Source organism: Alligator mississippiensis, chromosome 2 (assembly GCF_030867095.1).
Source record: "Alligator mississippiensis isolate rAllMis1 chromosome 2, rAllMis1, whole genome shotgun sequence".
NCBI classification, from domain to species: domain Eukaryota; kingdom Metazoa; phylum Chordata; order Crocodylia; family Alligatoridae; genus Alligator; species Alligator mississippiensis.
Window position 1 is genome coordinate 56,159,432 of NC_081825.1, and position 24,705 is coordinate 56,184,136.

Consider the following 24,705-nt stretch of genomic DNA (forward strand, 5'->3'; position numbering starts at 1 on the left):
AGAGAATTCAAATTGGTGACGGATCATGCTCCGCTAAGGTGGCTGAGCACGGCCAGGACAGATAACGCCCGAATAACACGGTGGGCCTTGGCACTCCAACCTTATAAGTTTTACATAGTACACCGACCGGGGAAGGATAATGCAGTGGCGGACTTCCTTTCCAGGTGTGACGGGGAAGACCAGACAGGGAGCCGAGGTGACCAGCCAAATGGACAGACCAGCCTGACAGGTACGACCCAAAATGGGACTGAAGAAGCGCCCCAAGGCATCTTGAGGGGGGGGTTGTGTCCCAGGGACGCCAGGGTTAGAAGGGTACCCCGGGGCCGGACCAGGGGGGAAGTGACCACCTACTTACCCCACGCAGAGGCCGGAGCGAGCAGGGGCACACGCGCAGGGAGAACGCCGGCGTGGTTTGTAAGCCGCGCTTATATCCAGCTGGGGCCGGGCGACGTCGGCAGGAGACACCGCCCGGCAGAGATAAAAGGCGGCCCCGGAAGCAGGGCTGGAGGAGAGGCGGGGGAAGCCTGCAGGGAACCCCGAGAGCAGGACCCATGCCAGCAAGGCCCATGTATCTGGCCCGACGGAGCCAGCCGAGGCAGCGGCGCTAACAGCAGCAGCTGGTGTGAGAGCGGCGGCGATAACAGCATCGACAGCGGCAGGGAGAGCCGCCTCGTTAAAGGAGCCAGGAGAGGAAGCTGCGGCTACAGCAGTGAGAGCTGCGCTCTTAAAGGAGCCAAGGGTAAAAAGGAAGACGACGTCGGCAGCACGACGGGAGAGGGAACTGGCTACAGTCATAGCAGGAGAGCGGGTGGTGGAGCCAGTGAGGCAACCGGTCGCGGACCCCACGAGAGAAGTGACAGACGGGCCGGCGGGGAGCCGGCAGTGGACTCGGCGAGGGAGAGGACACCGGATACAAGATTCCCAGAGAGAGGGAGCCACGAGCCCGGAGAGTAGGCACCCGGGCAAGTCGGTGGCCTTAAGTCTCCCGACAGGCCGGGAGCCAGGGGGAGCTCATCGGTCAGGGCTTAGGCACCCGGGTCAGAGCCTGGGCTAGGCGGGATAAAGGAGTTTGAGTTTCAGTTTCAGTATTCATTTTCTTTTGGTTCGCTCGTTGTTGTAGTGTCGCGGAGGCCCCGGGGCAATACAGGCTAGGGGCAGCCGAGAAACCAGGAGGGGGTGAGACCCCTAGGCAGATTCCAGCCTGGGTAGTTTGGGTCCCCAGAGTAAGGACCACCGGGAGATTCAGGACCGGAAACGTGGCGGGGCTGGCAGAGGAAGGCCACTAGAAGACCCGCAGCAGCAGGTGGCGATTGGCCAGGGTGTAGGGGAGGTCGGAGCTCCGTGAGTGCCCGCCGAAGGCACAACGACCCCGGGAGGCCGCATTAACGGAGACCCCCACCACTGAGGTTACATTCGAAGTCGTGGCAGGCGAGGTTAGGGGGCCTCCCATCACCACCCGAGGCACCTCCTGGGGCCCTCTCGTGAACTCGTGGCCAGTTAGAACGGCCACTCGGGCTAGAGCAGCTCGAGAGCGCCTGGTCGAGCAGAGGCAGGCACAGAAATCAAACCAAATCACTAAATTAGGAAAAGAGGAAAGGGGTAATAAGGGCCGATAAATGACAATTAAAAGAAATGGGTATTGATTTCATTTTTTGCGAATCCCAAACTCAGGGAGTCAGGATGGGATGGGTTACCACTTTTAAGGTCTGATCAGTATTCATGTAAAAAGGCGCAGCTGTACAAATTGAGCCCATTTACACCTTTGGTTTAATATATCCTCTTAAAGTTGCAGCAGCATGAAGTTTAGAGACAAGGTTCAAGTATGGAGACAAGGTTCAAGTAAAATCATATATAGCTTGGAAGGTGCTGCAGAGTCATATAACAGACATTAGTTTGCACCAACACTAATTCCTTCTGACCTGTTCTGTGGTGCAAGGTGAGAAAAACATAAGGGTCATTCTCCAGTCATTAAAGGGGTCACTAGTGATACATCATTCAACAAAATTGCTAACATACTCTAACAATTTCCACAGAATCAGCACATGCACCTGCCCTGGGGAGCAACAACTCCAAAAGTTAGCTTTCCATTATCAGAGGAGAGGCCATGAAAATAAATGTTGACAAGAACACAGAAACCTTCACTCACAAGTACAGTTACAACATCGCCAAAACCTTCAGACAAGTGCATCATTCCCTCCAGCACTTCTCAGCCCTTTACCCTGTCTGTTTTACATTGATTAATATAGCATTCTAGTTAAATTGGTTTGGTCATCTTTCAAATTACATATTGTTTAATAAAATTCTGTTATTTTGGTTATAGAGCATTCTCCCCACCCCCGTGAAAAAACTAAACTGCATAAAAGGTAAGACAGTAAAACATCTAGCACAGGGGTGGGCAATTATTTCGGGCAAAGGGCCACTTACTGAGTTTTGGCAAGCCATTGAGGGCCACATGACAGGCAGCCAGGGGCAGATAAATATTCATTTTCTAAATTTCTTAGGGGCCCCATGGACCAGATAGAATGGCCTGGTGGGCTACATCAGGCCCACAGGCCACATTTTGTCCACCCTTGATCTAGCAGTTTTAATTGTCCATCACATCACCTTAGTTAAGTACTTACTTGTTTTACTTAACAGACAACCATTTTCCTGTGTTTATAATCTGACCCTAGAAATAACTCTGGGCTGAAATTTGAAATGCATATATTACTGATATAATAATTGTTCTGAAAACTTAATTTAGTTAATTATAGTTGTGGGCCAAGTTAGAACCCAAATGTCAGAGTTTTTGTATTGCCACAGATTCATTACACCTATAAGCCTCTCTAGGGCTATGTCTGCACAAGGCACTGACTGTGCAGTCATTACTGTGCAGTCATTTAATACTTGTATAAGCAAGTACTAAATGACTGTGCAGTAACTAGGAGTTACCACGCAGTAGCATCACTGAATGACTTTTTTGTGATGCTGACTGCACAGAAGCCCAAGACTACTGTACAGTAGCGTTGCATCATGCTTGTTTCAACGTGATGCTACTGCGACTACAGCATAGTTAGCATGTCATGTAGACATGGCCCAGGATTGCTTGGGATGTTAGATCAAAAGAAGATTGTGGTAAACTGAGAGCAGTATTAACACTGGTTGCTAGGAGTACACCTACAGTTAGACACTATTACAAAAGTAAACAACTTTTATATTTACTTTGCACTCAGATAAAATCCATGGAACAACAATAAAAAAAAAAAAAAACTGTCCACATGAATGGCTCCCATTTAAACAGGAGTTTCCTGAGATAGCCCCAACTTCTCTATAGAGAGCTAGTGTTCTAAGAAATGCCCCCAGGAATGCCCCCAGAAACTACCGTGCTAGTACTAGATTCTCTTAGATGAAGGAAGTTTGGAATCAAGAGCAAAGACATGCTTTCACAGCCGAGGGAAAGTATCAATTCACTGGGCAATCAGAGACGAAGGATGCTTGTTGCAGTGATAAGAGACACTATAATCTAGAGAAGAAGCTATGAATTGCAGTAGCTGTGAAAAAAGTAAGAGAAAAGTTTGAAATGTTATCATTTTATTATTGCATCTGTATTTTTCTTGTATGGTCTAAAACAGGAATGATCAACCCCTAGCCTGCAGACCAGACCCAGCCCATGAAGGCAGGGTAGTAGGAAGCAATAATTGCTGCTCCTCTGTTGCCAAATTCATAGACCCATGTGGAGCCCCATGAGCTGGAAAGTCTGGCCCCATGTCCTAGACTGGGCCCACTGGGCCAAAAAAACTCAGCATTACTTGTATAAAGAATGACTGTGTCAGAAATCACTGCACAGACAACGTTGGCGTGCTTCTATTAGCATGTCCTGAAGAGACAAACTGGAAGCTTATAATGTTCATATGGTTGAAGGTCTCATAAAAGGTACTTTTAAAGAGCTAAGAACTCTCAAGAAACCAGCTCAAGCCTCAGGGTCTAGGCAGTTAAACCATGGGATTCTTCTTTCAGAAGCAGGTGTTCTAGACCATGTCCAAGAACAGATCTTTTGTTCAGTTACCATGAAGTCATATCGCAGGCATGAGTTATAAATAATTCAAAAAAAGCTCAAGAAAGGCCAACTTTTGAGCCTTGTATGAACCATAATATTGGTCCATGACTAATACAAAAACATCAATGTCAGTACCCACTCTGTTCACTTAATCTTATGATAGGATGGAACACTAATCCAAATCTGGAGTGAAACAAGAAGTCACAAAATGAAACAAGTAGGTAGTAAGTTTAAAACTAACAAGAGGAAGCTTTTTTTTCCCCACAGAGCATACATGTGATGCATGAGGCTGCTGAAGTGTGTCAATTTCTGTGCTCCAACACACTCAATTACTCAAGTCTTCTCCAACGCACTGGATTTCCAGTGCATTGGAGCAGGCTCCCCACATGTGTGTAGGAGCCCAAACTGTTCAGTCAGAGACCTAAAGAGAACTATGGAATACACAAGCCCTATCAACTGGGTTGGCTGTAAAAGTTTCAGTTGACAAGCAGACAGCCAGGTAAACATTCTGGGGAACTTAGAGAAAAAAGGATACAAGTTATTTTAAACTTGCTTCCCAAATGAGGGTTTATATAAGGAAATAGAAAATACAGTTTTACAGACATTTAATTATTCACAAATTCAGGTCAAATTTGGCAAAGTTTCAGCCAAAGAAAACAAAAATTTGTAATAGTTAACATGCTTCAATAAATGTCTCTTCAATTTAGGCTTTGAAAATGGTAAAAATTAAGTTAACAAAAAATGGTTAAATCTACTCCAAAAAGGACAATTCACTTCTGGGTCAAACAAAATTTTTTATTTTACCTAAAATAATTTTATTCAGTTATTTTTTGCCAAGAAAATAAAAAAAAAATTTGGACAATTTAAAATGATTTGGGGGGGGGGGGGGGGGCTTTTTTATTTTTCTGTTTTCATCAAGCTGAACAAAATCAATTAGTCACACATCTCTATTTGCTAAACACTCAGGTGAAATCATAGTTAGAATTCCTTAATTGCACGTTGATTCCACAAGTTCTCTCACACAATTTGTCAGGTGTTTCACAAGGTGCTCATTCTTCTTCCAAGATGTTTTTATTTTGCAATGGGTTTCAGCTGCAAGAAATCTCTTTTGCTATTATTTGTTTGGCATAAAACAACTCTAAGGCTAGGGACAGACATTACACATAAACCAGTTTAAGTGATCAGAAAGTGATTGAAACCTGTAACAGAACAGACATCCAGGCTAGGGCCAGATATTCAAAAAGCCTAATCCTAAATTGATTCAATCCTTGCATGTCAGTCTAGCCTGCCTAGGCTGAATCAGTTTGTGACTGTACAGACATCCCCTTTGGATGCTAGATGAAAAAATACAGTGGCTCAGGCTAGAAGCTGTGGGGGGCGGTGCTAGAGGGGCCTTCTCTTCCCTTTCACAATGAAGATCTGAGGGGGAGCATGGCCAGGCCCTGGCAGGACACTCTGATTAGGGAAGGGCTTCCCCGCCGCTTTGCTAGTCAGTGAGGGGGCCAGCAGGGATTTACACAGCATTTAGTTATACAGCAGGGAGCATTTATTACCCCATCACCAAAAAAAAAAAGATCTCTCATTAGCAAGAATCCTGGTTTCCTCCAATTTTCACTTGTTGAATCAACAGGAGCCACAGCAGGAGGCAAAGGGAGAAAAAACAGCCCAAACCATCTTTCCCTTGCCTACAGCAGTTACTCCCCCTCCCATTCCTGCCACTCCTGAGCTACTCTGGGAGGTGGGGAAGGGAGGGGGAAGCTTCTGCCCCACACATGGAACTTTGGCTGCAGCATTCCACCTATGTGCCTTCCAAGGCATCCAGGAGCTGGAGCTGGAACTGGAGCTCCATACGTGGGGCAAAAGCTTCCTGCCCCCTCACCTGGTGTGGTGTGGCACAGCCGTGGCAGTGGCAGCTCCAGCTGTAGGCAAGGGGGGGGCAGAACAGTCCCCCACCCAGGTGGGGCCTCAGCTGCTTGTGCAGCTGCAGGCCCAGGTGCTGCACAGGAATGGGGGCATGGTGGTGGCTGCCAGGCTCCAGGCACCTCCAAGCTGGTTGGGAAGCCAGCTCCCCAGGCAGCCCCCACCTGGAGGGGCCAGACACCAGCCAGCAGGGCCCCTTGGCGGGGGGGGACAGGCATGGGGGTTATTCCCCTCCCTCTCTCATCCCACGGAGGGGACAGAAGGGGCTTATTCCACTGCTCGGCAGCAGCAGTGCTTGGGACAGGCAAACCTGGGTATGGTCCGGCAGGGGCAGTGGAGGTATATGGGAGAATAACTCCTCTCCCTGCCCCCTCTGGCTTGGGGGCCACACGGGCCCGCCACTGCACCAGTGAGTGTGGAGCATCCAGTGGACCCTGCTCAGGTCCCTGCTGGTGGGACAGGGAAGGGGGAATTAAACCCCTCCCTGGCCAGTTCAGCCTGGGCTGGCCACACCACCTCCTCCCCCACAGCTTCTCTATGGCTGAGGGCATACTCTAGCACCCCTCAGTTCCTTGCCTGAGCAACTGCAGGCATATGACTGCATTGCCTCACTCCAGAGGGACTGTCTGTCCTGTTACAAACTGGTTCAACCTAGGCAGGTTAGACTAACCTGCAAAGGTTAAATCAATTCAGACTTCAGCTATTTGAATGTCTGTCCCTAGCCTAAATAACACAACCAGAGTATCAAAGCATCCCAAAGGCCCTAACATGTCTGAATTAAAATGACAAATGGACACAGCTGTCTTGATTAAAACTACATGGTTCTGCCCAACTTTCTACAGACCTGCTTTCTCTGCCCCATATTACTGGAATAGAAACTTTCAGGAGCTATTAAAAACTCTGACTACTGAATATCATGTCTAGCCAACCTGTTCAATAACAGCATTCAGATTATTAAAAACAAACATGAAGACATGGTCCGCATCCTTGGCCCCTGCCATGGCTGCTTTATGATACTGTAAGCATCATAAAGCTTCTGAGGGATTCAAAAGTGAAGCCAAATAGAGGTATAACTGAAGATTTAATTCATGAACTTTGAAAGCCTGACATGACTCCCATTTTCCTTAATGAGAAACCTCCACTGATTTCAATAGGACTTGAGGTTGTTCCTTTAATTAACAAGCCTGATTATCAAGATAGTTGATAAAGAATCACTCTTACAACCTCACATATCATATTTAGGGCACTGTGACAGTTAAAATTCATTCTAGGAAAAAACTGAAGAAATACTTATGTTGTGTTTCTGTCTGTGCAAAGAGACAACATGAGCTTGAAAAACAAAGCCACTGATGAAATGAAAGAATCTTAGGAATACTGGATGATGGAACTCTAAACGACCTACTGATTTGGTGGTAGAAATCCAGTTGTGTAGAATCTGAATGTAAAAAAGGACTTGACTAGGAGAAAGAGGCCTATTAAGGGCAAGACTAGGCTACCTTGCCTATTTGGATTTCAGTGGGAATGTTGACAGGGAAGAAGGCACTACTCACTGTAAGGAGGAAGAGGAATCTAGCTTGTATGATCAGCACCCCTTAGAAATTAATATATATTAAAGATGCAAGAGCATAATGATATCTCAGAAGAACCCATCCCAATAGACTCATAACAAAACTATTCAATATATATTCAGAGAGGAAAAGAGATAACATTATAGGAAGAAGATCCAATACCAGAAGTATGCTAAGATAATATGATCTAGATTAAATTACTCTAAAGTGGGTATAAAACTAGTACATAATCATGCTCACAGAGTAGCCATCAATGGCTGATCTCCTAACTGAGGGAAAATATCAAGCAGGGTTCCCAAGGGTTAAGTCTTGCATCAAGTATTGTTTGGCATATTCACTAACGACTTCCAGGAAAGAATTGAACATACTGCTGTATTTACTCAAATCTAAAATGATCCTGAATACAAGATGACCCCCAATGATTACATTGTATATATGAAAAGTGTGTAAATTAGGTATCATTTTCCAGATATACAATCTAATTACTGGAGGTCTGCCTTTTATTTCTCCCTCTCCCACTGCTACAGGAGGGAAAATAAATCTGGGGATGGGGTCAGGGAATCCCCTTGCCCTCTGCTTCCCCGACTTCTTCTCCCCACAGCCTCACTCCCCCCCCCCCGACATATTCTTACCGTTAGACCCTGCTTTCCCCAAGCACATGAAAGGGAGGAACAAATCTGAAAACACTGACCTTGAAATAAACATACCTATAGTATTTGCATATAGACAAATTGCTACCGGTACCCATACCCAGACTTAGTTCCTCCAGAGTACCTGTCCTAAAATGTGCAGCAGTTTCAAATAAGGCATTTTACCTTATTTGAAACTGCTGCACGTTTTAGGACAGGTACTGTATAAACATACATTTAAGCAGCACTTTTCTATAATACAAACTATGTATGATTTCAGTCTACAGCCAAAGGCTCATGATTTACCATACAGTTCATTGGTCTGGCCCTAGCAGAGTCAGCAGCATTTCAAACCATGGTGACCCCACAGCTCAGCACTACTCAGTATTTGTTTGCACTCTAGACACCCGCCTCTCCCCAAAAGATCCACATGCTAATTAGCCTCCCACTCATGACTGGATCTGGGTATTTTTGCTATTAGTCCTAGAATCCTCCAAAACATGTATATGCAGATGAGGAGCCATCTTCCAAAACATTGATGAAGAAATTGAACAAAACTGGCCCCAGGACCAACCCCTGGGGAATCCCACTTGATACCAGCTGCCAACTAGACATTGAACCACTGATTACTTTAAGCCCAACAATCCAGGCAGTTTTCTGTCCACCTTACAGTCCATTCATCCAACCCATACCTCCGTAGCTTGTTTGCAAGAATGTATGTGGCTGGGATGGTTTAGTCAGGGATGATCCTGCCTTTAGCAGGAGGTAGACTAGATCACTGCTTCCAGCCCCACTTTCCTATGATCCACAGAACTCCCTCAGCACATGGCAACTCATGCTTTACACACCACAGCATGAGAAAATGCACAGGAAGCTTTGAACACCCTGACTGTGACAAAGTTTTACCTCCATTACATAAGAGGACCCAGTGGCTGCAAGCATGGCAGTAGCATGTCTGAAGCAAATCTGTTCATGAGTCTGTATCTTTGTTCTCATTAGAGCTTGTAGCTGTGTTTTATTTAGAATTGGGCCTGAACTGTTATCAAAGATCCAGACCTGACCTTTGGGAAGCTGGGATCTGAATCTGTGACTTACCCCTGCGTGTAGTATGGTCCTGAACTGGAATAATTCCCAGCACTCTTGGACTTTGGAAAAGGTACGATTTCCATTCCATTTCAGTTGCAGCTTGCCTTGTTTGTGAAGTGCTTGGGAGACTTCCAGTTCCATACAAATACCCACGGCTTCAAACTCACCTTTGAAACTGCTGGAGTTCAAATGTGATGTTTACGCTGGCTGGGTGGTGAATCGGCGCCGGCATGCCACCATAAAGTGGGTCCATGCCAGGGCTAGAGCCAATCCCGGCTCTTCCTCGACCCGTTGTTTTTTGGTTTTTTTTCTTTTGTTGCTGTGGCATTTTTCCTTGCCATGGTTTCACTCCCACCGGGCTTCCAGTTCTCTTCAGTGTCCCACTGGCTCGGAAGCTCTCTCTTTCAGAGTAAGTTTTTTCTCGGGGCATTGCCCCTACCACAGTTTCCATTACTGAGCACGTGCTGATTTTGGCGGCAGTTTAATGATAGACAGTGTATTTAATGAGGTTTCCTTGAGTTCAAATCTTAGGACGGGAGTTCCCTTCCCCCATCTCACCTTGTGTTTGGGTAAATACAGTAAATGGACAACAACTGACTTTAATACCTAATAGCATAATGGGATGTATTGAAAAGAAATACTGTATATGAGCCACAGAAAGTTATTCTTTGACTTTATTCAGCAGTGATGAGTATTCACTTTGAGTACTGGCATCACACTACAAAAAAGAGGCATGGACAAATTAGAAAGAGTCCAGAATGAAGCAAAAAAAAACCCAAAACTAAGTCAGATGTCTAAAAATGGTGAAAAAATACTTGGATTATTTAGTCTAGAGAAAAGGTTGGTGGGAGGATTTAATAACAGTCATTGAATACAAAAACAGGGTTGTTATGAAGAGGATGGTTACTAAATGATGTCCTGTCCTCTGTGGACATACAGAAGATATAATGAACTTGCAGCAAAAAGATATAGGCTGGGTGTTATGAAAAAGGCTTGTAACTATGAGAGTGCTTATGTACTGGAGAAGATTACCTAGAGAGCCTGAAAAATCTGTCAGGGAAGTTTTTTAACATTTATATGAAACACAAATTTGTCAAGCATGCTTTACACAGGAGTGTTCTTGCCTTCAGCAGGTGTTGGACTAGAGGCCTCCTGAGATCCCACCTAATCTTAATCTAATATGGCTATGGACATATAAATTTGAAGTGTTCAAAGGTGCTTGGAGAACTACAAAGAGCAAAAGTGCAGACATTCATAGCTGGTAAAGTGCTTAAAAATGGGCAAAACACTTAAAAAATACCCCCTTCCCCTCTTCCCACCCCCAACGCCAAATTAGAAGAAGAGGAACATCTCTGAAACACTGTTTGGAAGATCTTCCTGAAATGTCTATGCCATTAAGTGGACCATGAGGATCAGTGGGTTTTGTGGGATAGATCCACACCTGAATCAGTCTCATGAAGAAAAACAATAAATACTATGAACTGCTTGGAAGGAAACTCTACAAGAGGAACCCCATGAGTTTTCCAAGTGAATTGTGCAGTTTGGTCTTTAGCTCTTCAATATATACATGTGAGACATAAATGCTATTTCATATTCTAATTTCTTTTCCATTCTATTTCATCAAGATTTGGCCCCCTAAGCAGGAAGTACAGAAACTTGTTCTTCAAAATGACTGATATGCAAAGATTTTTAGAAAGCCAATTCTGGAATCAAGTGAAGACCAGTAAGGAGGAAAAGCCTTTCAGTGGGATTGGGAGTAATCCTGTAGGTGTGTCTACCCCTACACAAGAATATTATATAAAAATGTTTATGTGCTTTGCTTATAAAACTTTGGGCTAGGGTCCCAAAAATAGTACAACATACAAAGAATAAGCAAAAACATACCATCAGCGCCTCTTCCGTACACTTTTCCCTCTGCACTGGAGTACTGGGAAATTCCAGGAGGGATTTCACGGTCTTCTTTTTGGCTTTTTCCATTTGAACATTAGTAAAATAATTGACAGCAGCAAACTCAATAAGAGCAGAGAACACAAAAGCAAAGCAGACAGCTATGAACCAGTCCATGGCAGTGGCATAGGATACTTTTGGCAATGAATGCCTTGCGCTGATGCTCAGTGTTGTCATCGTCAAAACTGTAGTTATTCCTTCAAAGCAAAAAGACAAAGAATGTATCATTGCAGTACATAGGAATAAGAGTAAAAATAGGCAGGTAACTTCTAGGGAAAAAGAATACCTACACATACTACTTAGTATTCCTGAATTTATCATCATAAAGCCTATCATCATCAACAAAAATGCCATTAGACTGCAGATATTAAGATAATAAATATTGAACTGAAAATGCCACTTAGATCATCTCACCAGCAAATAATGAGATACGTACAACCTTGAAGTGAAAAAAATAATACTAGATAAACTTAAATCTTTAAAGGAACATGTACCAGAACAAGTCATGAGGAAATCCTGCTATGGGCAAGTTTGGCTTCGCATTGCAACAGTAAGAATACTCTAGTGCCGTAAGTCTGAGCTCAAGACTTCATGTTTCAGACTAGTGTTTCCATACTAGCAAAAAGTGTGGTAATCGTGATGAACTGAAGCTCCTGAATTTATTTCTGTGTGTGATCATAATAGAGATGAGCTTCCCCAATATAAAACTTATTGGGAAAAGGAATTAAAGGAAAACTAAGTGGACCCTTTTAGGTTCACCTTATATAAGGTTATGATTGTGTCGCATTCCTTGTGTAATCTCTCTGACAGATGAAGAAAGACAATTACTTCCTTTAAGAATGTTATGGTACTATTAGAGTGATGTTGTACCCATGATGGTACAGGAATTATCTCTGAGAGGCAAGGATTTCTTGGGGTGATATCTTTTATTGGACCAGCTGAACCATTGGGATAGAGGTAGAAAAGCTTTCAAATGCAAAACATCAAAACATCAGGATCTGATGAAGAATGTCTTGCATTTTAAAGCTTGTTTAACTCTATCTTAACTATGCAGTTGATACAATAAGACAGCAACCTAAGAAATCTTCAAGGAATTTACTAATTTTATACTTAATAAAAAGGTTGTGTCATTAATAAATCCAAACTCATGACAACATATTGACACTAACCATAATATATACTCTATAAACAACTAAAAGTGTTAATACTCTTTAGACAGAACACATAGCACTATGAAAAGCCACAAGTAAATAATATTTTCTATTAAAAACTTCATATTGTATATAACGTACTGGACTCCTCAGACAAAATGTTCCATTGTGATCTGTAAGGTCAGCTTCCTGCAAATGCCACCTGTGCACCACGTTTTTTGATGAAAAACCATGTAGGAGGTCATACTTGATAGTCACTTCGCAGCTCTGGATCTCTTCCCCCTTGAAGCCCAGAGACCAAGCTGGGACATCTGGAAGCGATTTTAGACCTTTTTTATTTGGGCAGACTTTTAGCAGGCTGGGTTAAGTTTGGTGTACTGTTTGAGAAGCCTGTTTAATTATATACTTTTTATTTTAACATTTTTTCTGTTTTTATAATTTATTGGGTTTGTTTGTTTTTTTAGTTTAGGCTGCCCTGAGCCTGTTTTAGGGGAGTAGCATATAAATCGAATAAATAAATGAATGAATAAATGAAAAATAATAATCTTTAGCATTTCAGAATTAATGTTTTCCATAGTAATAAATCTTGTGTTCCTCTCCAATCTAATTTATAATCCAGATGCTGTTAAGTTTAAAGGAAACAATTTATTTCCTTGCTTAGAAAAGCTGCAGTATTGTCATACTGACAACTCTGTTAATTAACAAGGCACCACCTAATCTTTTAAACCTTTCTGCTGGCAGTATGCAGATGAAACTCAATTAGGATTTTATCACCTGAAAGAGAGCAATTTTAATTAAAATGAACATTCATGAAGGTTTCAGCTGTGTGCAAAAACTACTATAGAAATACTTCAAATGCAAAACATAATGCAGCATAAAAACGTTTAAGATCTCTTCCTTTTTTTTTAAACAAAGCATCCAAAAAAAACCCCATTCAAGCCTCATAAATCCCACTTCTTTAAAAAAATAAAATATGCTCATGTATATAACATATGCTGCTTAAATCCTAACATGACAATGTAAAAAGTAATCTCAGTGACAAGTGAAGCTTTCTTTATTCTTCACTCTATTTATGGAAGAAAAAAACCTATGCACCTATTTTACTTCAGTGTCTGATTCATACATTGAAAAACTCCCCCTCCACCCCTAAAATCCCTATATTTATGTTGGATGGCCCCATTTCTTTTGAAAAGTAACAGTCTCTAACACTAGAAGCATGAAGATCTAATGCCTAAAATACCCCTGCAGACACAACTATACTGGGTAGAGGTACACAAGGAGAAGTATTTAGCCATGTTAGTCTGAAGTCAAGCAGAAGACAGGATAGATATATATCTTACAGACTTCATCTGATGAAGTGAGCTCAGGTTCCTGAAAGCTGATATTCTCTATACATCTTTTTTCGTTAGACTATACGGTGTGCATCTATCCTGCCTTCTGGTACACAAGGAAACCACCAATGCAAGCTGTCTGACAGATAGCATCTATAGAGCATCCCTATGTCTACCACTAATAAAATAAGGCCCTGTCCACTTGCTCCTGCTTGGCTGTATAATAGATGACAAAGCAAATTACTCGAAAGTGTTCATAAGAAGCCGCAGCGCTCTGCTAGCCCAGCACTATGCTTTGGCTCTCCTATGGGACTGACTTGGGGCCAGTCCAGAGCCATCTACTCTGACTACTTCAGTGCATGGAAGTGGAAGTGAACAAGCAAACCTTATTTTGTTGGTGGTTGACCCAGGGTCAGGAAGGAAGCCATGTTGACATACTCAAACACTCAGAGTAGGCCAGTACTACTGTATGAGGGCAAAAGGAGAATAAAGTCTCTGCAGGCTGCAAAGATGGGAGGAAGCAAGACTCAAGTCAAACTCAGAAGATAAAACTGAGGCTATTGTGAGTTTGCAGCTTCTTACTCATAAAGATGCTAGAGGACGCACTGTGGGTGATGGGATTTTCCCAGAATAACTAGTCATTCAGCTAGTGAAGACATCTCTATGGAAACCATGGTTTCTAAGGAACATGACTATGCTTCCTGAGCTCCGTCATCTCTGTTTCTAGCCTTGTTCACTGTGTATGCTTCAAGCAAATGCTTTAGCTGGCATTTCTTTAGTGACAAAAATAGGACAGCAACAAAACGTAAGAAAAATAGTATTATTTTCCCCTCTCTCAAAGAGCACTAAAGTCCCATATTCACTATGTTCAGTTCTCCAGAAACTTCCAGGTATACAGAATCACATCGCCTAATATGCAAAATGAAACATTATGCATATTTTATTGTAATATTTTGATACCAAATTTTTTGTAAAATAGTACTAAGACTTTACCTTATTATTCTATATATTTCTATTACTTATTAGCATAAAACACATCTAGTTAGTATAAAACATGAACCAGATGAGGTAGTAAAATTCTCAGAGGTTTCTGTGGCTGGCAGAAACCAACCAAGTGTGTCAATGAATTGGTCCCAAACAGTGAACTTTCCTTCCTATTGTAACTTGTTTTAAGGAAAGATCAAAAATAATTGTGGCTTTCTGCTTCCCTGCTGATAATATCACAAGTTATTTTTTTCTGAAAACTAAAATATCAGAAGCAAAAGACACTGAGAAATGCCAGCTTTGAATACGCTGGCTTGGTTTTGATTCTGAAAGGTAACAAACCTGGTAGAAAAGATGAAGATGAATGTTTAACTGTTCTGCTCAACAAAAAAAGAGGCATCTTAATTTTTGTTCTAAACTATACCCTTAGGGTGTACTGTTCTCAAAATGAATCTGTCCCACGATGACAGATGCCCCTTAGGGCTCAAACAAGGCTCCACCACCCTTATTTATCCTAGGTTATTCCCTTATATCATATAGTCCTATGAATTTCCATTACTAAATTATTTTCTACAGGAGTCTTTTCATCAGTCCCTTTAGACTTTTCCTCCATTTCTCCAACAAGACACCTGACATGGCAGATTCTCCAACTTCAGTCTTATCACGTGTCCCAGATATTTCTATCTTCTCTTCTAATAACTGTAGAGATAAGAAATTCTTATGTGCCTTGACAAATCTCAACATTTGTTACTCATCTTTTCCCCCACATAATACATACTATTCTTGAAAGCATTTGCTTTCAAGGGTGTTTAGATGTCTATTGATACCACTGGTGGATTTTCAGTTTTTATATCAAGAAGTAAATAAGACATGAGTAGCAAATTTATAGTTTGTTCTTTAAGCTATCACAGTTGCCAGTTTAACAGTTGTGATGTTACTTCCTTGTGGACATAACCATTGGCTTTACTGTCACTACCACATTAGGTTAATTGACTCACCAGCAAGCTCTTTGCCTTGTGCTGTAATGTTTGAGTTGGGACGTGACAGTTATAGTTGCTTTATCATAACTGATTACCATATTTACTCAAATATAAGGTGACCCCCCAATAATTAGACTCAACACATGGACAATTTATATTTTTTTTAAATAATTTTTCCAGGTATAGCATCTAATTATTGGAGGTTTGCTTGAATTTGTCCCCTTCTCACTGCTACAGCAAGGAAAAATAAATCTTGGGGTTCAGATAGCCCCCTTGCCATCTGCACCTACAACTTCTTCCCCCTGCAGCCCCTTCCACCCTTACTATCAGACTACAGATACCCATAGACTTAATTCATCCAGAACTGATGCATTTTACCTTATTTGAAATTGCTACAAGTTTTATCACAGGCACTCCATAAACACACTGTTAAGTAGCACTTGTGCACCTACTATAAACTATGTATAATCTCAGTCCAAAACCAAAAGATTAATGATTTATCATATACAGTAGTTCATTGGGCTGGGAGCCTCATGAGAGTCAACAGCAAGTCTGCCTATGGTGACCCCATACCTCAGCAGTGCTCAGTATGTGTGTACTCCAGATACCCCCAACAAAGATCCATGTGCCAATTACCCTCCCTTCCCTGCCATGACTGGAACCAGGTGTTCTTGCCATGAGTCCGGGGAGGATCAAAAACGTATATGCAGATGAGGTGCAGGGCAACCAGCTCCACCTCAAGGAAGGCAGAGCCACAATAATCATGTTAAACAGGCTGAAAGAGTAGGTGACAGAGGGGTTCTGGGTGAACTGTTTGGGGCCCTGTTGGGTGATGCTTGCCAGACATTTCAGGCTGGTGAAAAAACATGAATCATTGAAAATGCACAGCTCAGCTGTGGGAATTAAAAGGAAGTCGAAATGTATTCAGTGTAGTGGCTCATTGTGACTTGGACTGGAAAAAAGTCAGTGCTGAGGAGGACTCTGCACAATGGGTATTACCATATATCTTATTCAGATAAGCTGCACTAACCCATCCTTGTGGTAGGTTCCCAGCATCCCAACATGAAGACTTCAGCTCAGCATCTTGGCCTTTTGGCTCAGATCAGGTGTGGGCATCCAAATTCAAAGATCTCCAGGCTTGGGCCTGCACGTAGGATGCCTGGCAATGGATTTGGGAGTATCTGAAGTCCCAGGGTGAGAGCCTGGGATGGAGGATGCTTTCCTATACTGCCATACATGGAGTTCTGCCTCCTCAATCAATATGGTTTTTGGAACAATTGAGTTCTGCTCAATTGATGTGATTTGGGTGATTTGACCTGGAACACAAAATATATTAATAAAAAAAAAAAATAAAAATCTTGGCCTTTTGGCCAATGATGACGCATAGGGGGTGCGCCCTCTGAGAGCACTGATGCACCTTCTGACAAGCCGTGCTTCCCGCTTAGGTGAAGGGCAAGGGGAGCAAGCAGGAGCGCCAGTGCCCCCACTGCAAGCACCAGCCGGGGAGTGGGAGCCCCCCGTCGGTCGCTGACTAAGGTGGCACCAGTCGCCCATGCTCTTGGCTGAGATCAAATGTAGCAGCATTTCTGGCACCAAGGGAAGAAAGTGTAAAGGCTGGCTCTGGCCCTCCTGGTGCTGGCCTGGTATTATAGTACCTCGAGTGCCAGTTTCATGTAGAAGGAACACCTGCCCACTATTTTTCAGGGCTAAAAAAAAATGTTGCCCCATTAGTATGTTTGCCCAGTGTGGGCATGTGTTTTATAGTCATGCTCAATCTTGGCTACATTTAATCAGCTTCATAGTTGGCTTCCATTACTGAGCATATGCTGCTTTTGGCAGCAGTTTAATGATAGACAATGTAATGTATTTAATGAGGTTTCCTTGTATGCAAAGAGCTTGCCCTCCCTCCCCCCCAGCCCCCTCCCCCCCCCCCATGCCGACTGGGGAAAAATACTTCATTTGAGTAAATATAGTTGTTAATGCTGACTTTTTTGTGATGCTGGACAGTCTTTCAGGCTTTGCTTGCATGTTAGCTGAGCTGTCACTTAGAAGTAACAGCTACTACTATTGTTCTCTGAAAATGTATATATAATAAGTCTCTTGGTTCAGTGCTCTCTGGCTGATTAATCTCGCTTTGGAATATGGTACAGAATAGAATCAAATGTTGAAAAAAAATCTGCTTTATGAAATTGCTTTACCACATCTGGGTGTTTTCTTATTCCTTTCTTAGGAACCAGATTTCCTCTGACTTTCGTGTGCTTTGCCTTCCACACATTTTATTGGTTTCATTTTCAGCATTTGTTGTAGCATCTTATTTCAAATTGTATTTTAATGTGTTTCATTTTAATATCTTGTAATCGTTTCCTTAATTGCTTTTTCAATTTCATTTTAAATGTGACAGAAAGGTAAAGGAGAAAACATCACTAAACATGAAATTATAAATATAGGGACTTTCTCCCAGAAAACTTCCATGGATGTCAATGAGATGTGTGTATGAGAACTGCACATGCACACACATATCCTAATGGAATTAGTTCAGCAGGATTTCAATTGGAGTCACTCCAGGAATGAAAGCCTACATCCAACGGAAAATAAAACTGGCCTCTAGGCAAACTAAGGGCTTGATTAGGTGCTCAAAGTCAAATAGTTCTCCCATTTGTTTCTAATGAGTCCTCACAAAAATTAACCTAGAATACTCAACTATTTCCCCCTTCATGTTAAAGATTCCAAATTGTCCTCAACAGTTTAGTGTAATAGTGCTCAACCTTTTACCCAGTGGACCAGATGGGCAGTGCCTGATCATTTTGTAGGCCAGATCCACCTGGTGTACCCAGTCCAGCGCCAGAGGGGGCTGTGGCTGGGCCCCATTCAGCCACACAGACGGGAAGAATGGGGACAGCCTGGCCCTGATCCAGCCATATGGGGGAAGGGGGCTAGGACTGGCCCCAAACCAGCCCCATGGAGAGAAGGGCATGTGATCCATCTCTGATCCAGCTCCATCAGGGGAAAGGGTATGGACCAATGCCACAGGAGAAAGGGGGCATGACCAAGCCCCAACCTGGCCAGGCAGGAGAAGGGGGCATGGCCGAGCTTCAAACCAGCCATGCAGGGGGAGGGAGCATGATCCAGCCCTACAGGGAGAAGAGGGTGCAACTTGGCCCCAACCAATCCACACAGAGGACAGGGGGCATGGCCTGGCCCTGATCTGGTCATGCAAGTGGAGGGCTGTGGCCCAGGTCTTACCTGCCCTGCAGCACTTGGGATTTGGACATCAGGGAGGGATGGTAGTATTAACCATCACTGCTCCCCCACCACCAAATTTGCTGACCCATGGGGAACCCTGTGGGCTGGATTCTAAGGCTCCATAGGCCACATGTGGGCTATGGGCCAGAGGCTGAACACCCCTCATTTAGTGTTTCAAATGATATATTCCTGCTATTTAAAATTAAGTTAATAAGGAAAGACCCATCTGCTTTGAAACTTAGTTCATTCTCTCATGTTACCCAAGAGGCGTTAGAGATAGCATGCATATGGTGCCCCAGAATGGAGAACTACTTTTAGTGCAATTCATTACAACAAGAAATACAATGACATAAAAAGTATGAAAGAAAGATTATAGTTACCAAACACAGTCCTAGCTGGAACAGATTCCTTATTTATCCAAAATGATACTTGAGAGAGGATCACAGTCATGATGCATGGAATATATGTCTGAATCATAAAATAACCCATTTTTCGTCTGAGGTGGAAGTAAACTGTCATAACAATATATTCACCTAAAAAAATAAAATAAAAACAAAGGAAAGTTATGTTTCTGCCCATCCGTGCAATTCTTCTGATGCAGAATAACTGTTTCAGACAGACAGCCATGATTAGATATGACAATAACTTAAGCATTTAGCAATTCAAATAGTAAATGATGAGGTTTCTTAGAAAAGAAGAATGAAAAGAAGCTTAGTATCAAACAAAGATAACTGTAATATGTCCTTACAGTGCCATTCTGTAGGCACAACATAAGAGACTATAAAAGTAACAGATCATGTTGTATTATGTTTTACAGAATATGTGACTTAAGAGCTCTTCTGCCATCTAAAAAAAAAAAAGGGGGGGGGGAGGAAGATAACCACTCTCAAGGCATAAATGTGTATCTAGCATTACTCTGGATGCAATATTGCAATGTCCATACACTGTGGTAACTTGGTGCAATATTACAGTATCTAGATTTTACCTATTGATACCTACTAATTCATATGGAAGATTAACTGGTTTATAACATGTTTACATTCTAGTACTGGTTTCATAGTTTAATCATCTATACTGTGTACTCTAGTGCTTTTAATATTTTACTTGCACTAGTTTAGTCTAATATCACATGAACTAGGCATTATTTTTAGAAGCATGAAAAAAATTTAGAGTGCAAAACAAAAGCTGAGTATTATCTAATTAGGTTTAAAGTCAATGGGAAACTCTGGTGAATTCTGAATCAAGCCCACTCTTAAGATGACTATACATGTGCTCAGGGGTAAAGGGGGCTGCGTTTTAGTTAGAGTGGTTCTTGGGAGCTGCTCTAAAAAGCCCACAGCATCTTTTGTATTCAGCTTTTCAAAATGGCAGCATGGGCACTAACTAAAACTCGTTCGCAGAGCTTTAGTTAGAGTTTCAGTTAAAGCGACCTCTCTGCCATTTTGAAACGCAGGATGCTGAATACACAAGACGCTGCAGCACACTGAAGTGTTCTGATTAGAATGCCCCAGCAGACGCAAGTCTGCTCTGACACGCTGACTGTAATCAGAACACACTGGAGCACGTGTAAAAGTGCCCTTAGTTATCTAAGGGCTTGGAAGACAGATTGAGTAAAATGCATAGGTCCCAAGATTAAGATACATAGGAATGCTTAAAATCTCTATAATAGCATGCCCACAGTAATCAGTTTAACTTAGTTTCATAGGCTCTGGGAAGGTAGAGCTGGAAGAGACCTTGTGAAGTCATCTACTCCAGCCCTTGGCTCAGGGCAGGCTCATCCCTGACTAAAACACACCAGTTAAACCATTCCACAATCAAATTGTTGCTTGTGCATATATCACTATGACAGAAAGGAACAAAACTGAATTGGTGCAAAATAGTAAAATCAGGCCTTGCTATCTATCATATAAACCTATACATTTATTGAATGATGGAACTCCTTAAGAAAAGGACTCGTTGGAAACCAATGAGGCTGTTTCAGTGATTAGTGGCTATTTCCAAGATCAAAGAGTTTGCAAGATCAGTCCCAAGACTATCCTAGGTCCTACAAAAAGTACCTCCTTTAAACCTACCCCCTCTCCCAGTAAAAAACTAATCCTTATTTTATTAATCTAGTCAATGGAAATTCCCTTCCAAAAACCAGACAGAATTTATAGGGAGGAAGCAGACTTGTTTGATCAGCTATCACCTGCATGCACAGAGAAAAAAAGCAAGCATCCTAGAAAGTTTCAGCTTACTGCCTGAGACTGAAAATGATGTAGGGTCAGGGTTTACCTCATGCATCTCTGAGCTAGCATTCTGGACAGACAACTCATAAAAAAGGGCTACAGAAACTGTTCTTTGGAGGAGTAGCAAGGAACTGATATGATCTGTCCTGTTACTTTCTAGATGATCAGCAATATGCAGGGTATTGAGGAAATACAGCTTCATGTTGGTATTAAAAATACCAACAGAGAAATCTGTTGAGTACATTTACTCAAGCTGTTGTTTTTGTCATTATTCTGCCACCACCTTTCATCAGAGAGTGCTGAAGTTCATTAGCTTAGTAATCTAATTTCACAGCAAATCAAGAATAATATTTTTAAATATATATTATCAACAAACTGATCATCAGTGAGATTTCACTTATTGGGGCTGCCTGTTGTTGTTTGCTTAAAAAAATCTAATAGAACAAAAGTCAGTTGCAGTGCCTATTGCATTACAGCATTTGCTCTTCCACTAATCTGAATATCATTTTAGTTTATGACTTTAATAACACATTTGGCATCTTATATATTTATTCTGGATTGTCTGCATTGTCAAACAAAAGCAATTCTTCTCTGCTTAATGCAAATACAGTATTGAGAAAGTATTTCTACAGCCACATGTCATGGCCTCTAACAGCCTCAGATATATGGCTTCTGACTCTTTAAATTACATTTTAAGCAGTTATTACAAACATTTATTTATCCACTCTGTCTGTGGCCTCATCCCAGCTTTATGAAGGGACTTGGGATTTCACTATAGTGAATCTGCAAATGAAATCTCTGAAGACAGAAAATCTAAATCTGCTTTATGTACTTATCCACTTACATTTATTCTAAAAGCCCCAGAATACCTTCTTTAAAAGTCTAAGACAAAATGTCACTGTTAATTCTACATTACAAGCTTATTTTCATTTACAAGATTCTTACCTGTAATAGATTTAACAGTTTCACTGGATACAGTATGTCCAAGGAGGTCATACTGAACTAAACTGGAAGACTCTTTAGGGACTTCCACTGACTTCTCAGGTCCTTTTGTCCAAGTGTAAATCATTTCAGTCATTGGATATGCATCTGAAACAACATATCATTAATATACATCAATAGGTCATGTCTTATCTCGCTATTTTGAAATCTTGATCCAAAGCCAAATGAAATCAATAACAAGGCAGTTACTGGCTTAGATCTTTAGTTAAGATTCTTAATGCTTGTGCTAATGTATCTATATCATCACAGGAAAACCCTTCAGCAGGAATAAAAAACATTTATGTTTGTAACCCTCAAGTGCAGGGGATCACCACAGAATTCAGTTCAGTGGGAATTCTACATGTAGGATCTTTTTAGGGTCAGAACCTAAATATGGAGCTTCAACTTTATTTTCATTTTTTTAACTTTTTGGAAAGATATTGATAAGTTTTATCTTGTATTTAAATATACTGCTATTGAATCAATATCATTTATCAGCTACAGAGTTTTTTGAAGGATAGAGGGATATTTATTTGAGGGAAATAACATTTATACTGAGAACTACTCAAACAATCAATATGAAATCAACTGTCAACATTTACCTTGAAATTCCTACAAAGCTGAAACTCTTTCTAAAACCAAATTCAGCCCCAGTTTTTTAATTGACATCAATATGTCCTATTTAACATTTCATGGAGCAGCTCGTACTGTCTGCCAAAGGCAATGTCTGATGCATCAGTTCAATTGGCCTGGGACTTCTCTGAAGAATTCTCCCTAGATAGAGGGAATGTCTGCTACTGTGAAATTGATGTAGGAGACTAGGGCAGTGCAAAGCTTCAGCTGCTGATTCGATCTGGAGAAGATTTGGCCCGATTCAATGGCCAAATCTCCGAATCCAAATCAAATCAGGAAACCAATTAAAAGGTCCGAATCGATTCGGAAAAGATTCAGAGAGCTTCAGCAATTTGGGTAGGCCCTGCTGGCTGTAGCATGGAGCTTAAAAAAAAGCCCCTACTCACCGGGTGCTTCCAGGCAAGGGGGCGATCCCCACTGCCACACGCCACATAGGGGCCTCTGTCACGAGGCCCCTGATCCCTGGCCACTATCCCAGTCCCATCCCCTGGTTGACCTGCCTGCCCCAACTCCTGACCCTTTAAAAAAAAAAAAAGAAAAAGACCCCAAACTCATCAGCTGGTGCAGCGGCCTTGGGGCTTCTGGGGGCTTGTGGAAGAGCCCTCCATGCAGCGTGCGGCAGTGGGGAGCAGCAGGGAATCACCCTTCACTGGGCAGCAGCTGATGAGTCAGGGGTTTTTTGGTTGTTTTTTTTTGTTTGCTTGTTTGTTTTTTAAAGGGCCAGGAGCTGGGGCGGGCACGGCAGCCGTGGTGGGGGCTGGGACAGTGGGCAGAGGTTGGGGGGCTCATAGCAGCAGGCATGTGGTGTGGGGCAGTGGCGGGCAGCAGGGATCACCCCCACCCTGCCTGGCAGCTGGTGAGTGCAGGCTTTTTTTTTTTTTCAAAGAGCCAGGAGCTGGAGCCAAGCAGGGCTGGGAGAGCGGGCGGGGGCTGTGTGATTCGGAGATTCAGCTGATTTGGCAGCAGCCGAATCTCTAAATCAGATTCGGCGGAATCGATTCAGGACAGTGATTTGAATCACCAAATCGAATCATTGTCCCCTGAATTGGCCGTATCTGAATCTGAACCAAATACTAGCCGCCTCGCACAAGCCTATAGGAGACATCACTAGCTGCTCTCTAACCTTTGCTTTAAGTGGGAAGATGAGATCTGACAGGGCTTATGAAGGACAGGGGCACAGCAGAGCCCAGCTCCATTACACTGAATTCCTCACTGCTTTAAGTCCAATGTATGCCAATAACAGAAGTTTCACTGGAGCTGGGTGCTAGGGAGCAAGTTGCTGCAACCACCACCAATGACAACATCCAAATGCTGCACAGGGAGAAGTGGACAGGAGCAATAAGTGGTTCACAAAGCTCGTCAGTAATCCCTAAATAATACTTGACTCCTCTAAAGCCAAACAAAAGAACCAGGGGTCTTTTCCAATGTACTGGGCCCAGTGCAAATGAAATATAATACAGAATCTGACATAATGCTCCCACTAAAAAAAAAAAAAAAACAAAAAATACTGCAAATATCTAGTGCTTAATTACTAAAAATTATCTTTTCTCTCCAGAATCAACACTGAGGTTACATGTTTATGGCTGCTCTTGAGACCTGTCTGCAGCATGTTTGAAAGAGGCCTTATCTAGTCAGAAAAACAAGATTTAACTTAATATCTCAACCTGTGCCAACCTGTCAATGTTTTGCCTTGATAAACCCTCTGGACTTTATTTTGCAGTCCTTATATAAACAAAACACACTCTGAAGTCAATGGGAATTTTTTTTCAATCAAAATTCTTGATCAAGGCTATTATTCAGTAATCTTAAAGACTCAAAAGACATTTTCAAAATTCACTCCTATTATTTAAAACTATAAGTACAAAAAAATCATAATTGCAACTTACAGCTTCCAAATTTGAGAGGACAAGCATGACCATCCATTGGAAAATCCACTAATCTCATGGGACACTCAGCGCTGATAGTAAGTCTGTAATAGAACAAATTGA

The 24,705-nt window shown here is 42.2% G+C and overlaps 1 protein-coding gene across 1 annotated transcript in view; it reads right to left on the bottom strand.

Annotated features, from left to right (window-relative positions):
• Positions 1-24,705, bottom strand: part of GABRA4 (gamma-aminobutyric acid type A receptor subunit alpha4) — a 97,038-nt gene that overhangs the window by 46,027 nt on the left and 26,306 nt on the right. The window contains exons 5-8 of the mRNA XM_006276331.3: positions 24,604-24,686; positions 22,049-22,192; positions 19,256-19,408; positions 11,124-11,383 (exon numbers count right to left, since the gene is read on the bottom strand). Of these exons, the coding sequence (XP_006276393.1) occupies positions 11,124-11,383; positions 19,256-19,408; positions 22,049-22,192; positions 24,604-24,686 (640 nt within the window). The remainder of the gene's footprint in view (positions 1-11,123; positions 11,384-19,255; positions 19,409-22,048; positions 22,193-24,603; positions 24,687-24,705) is intronic.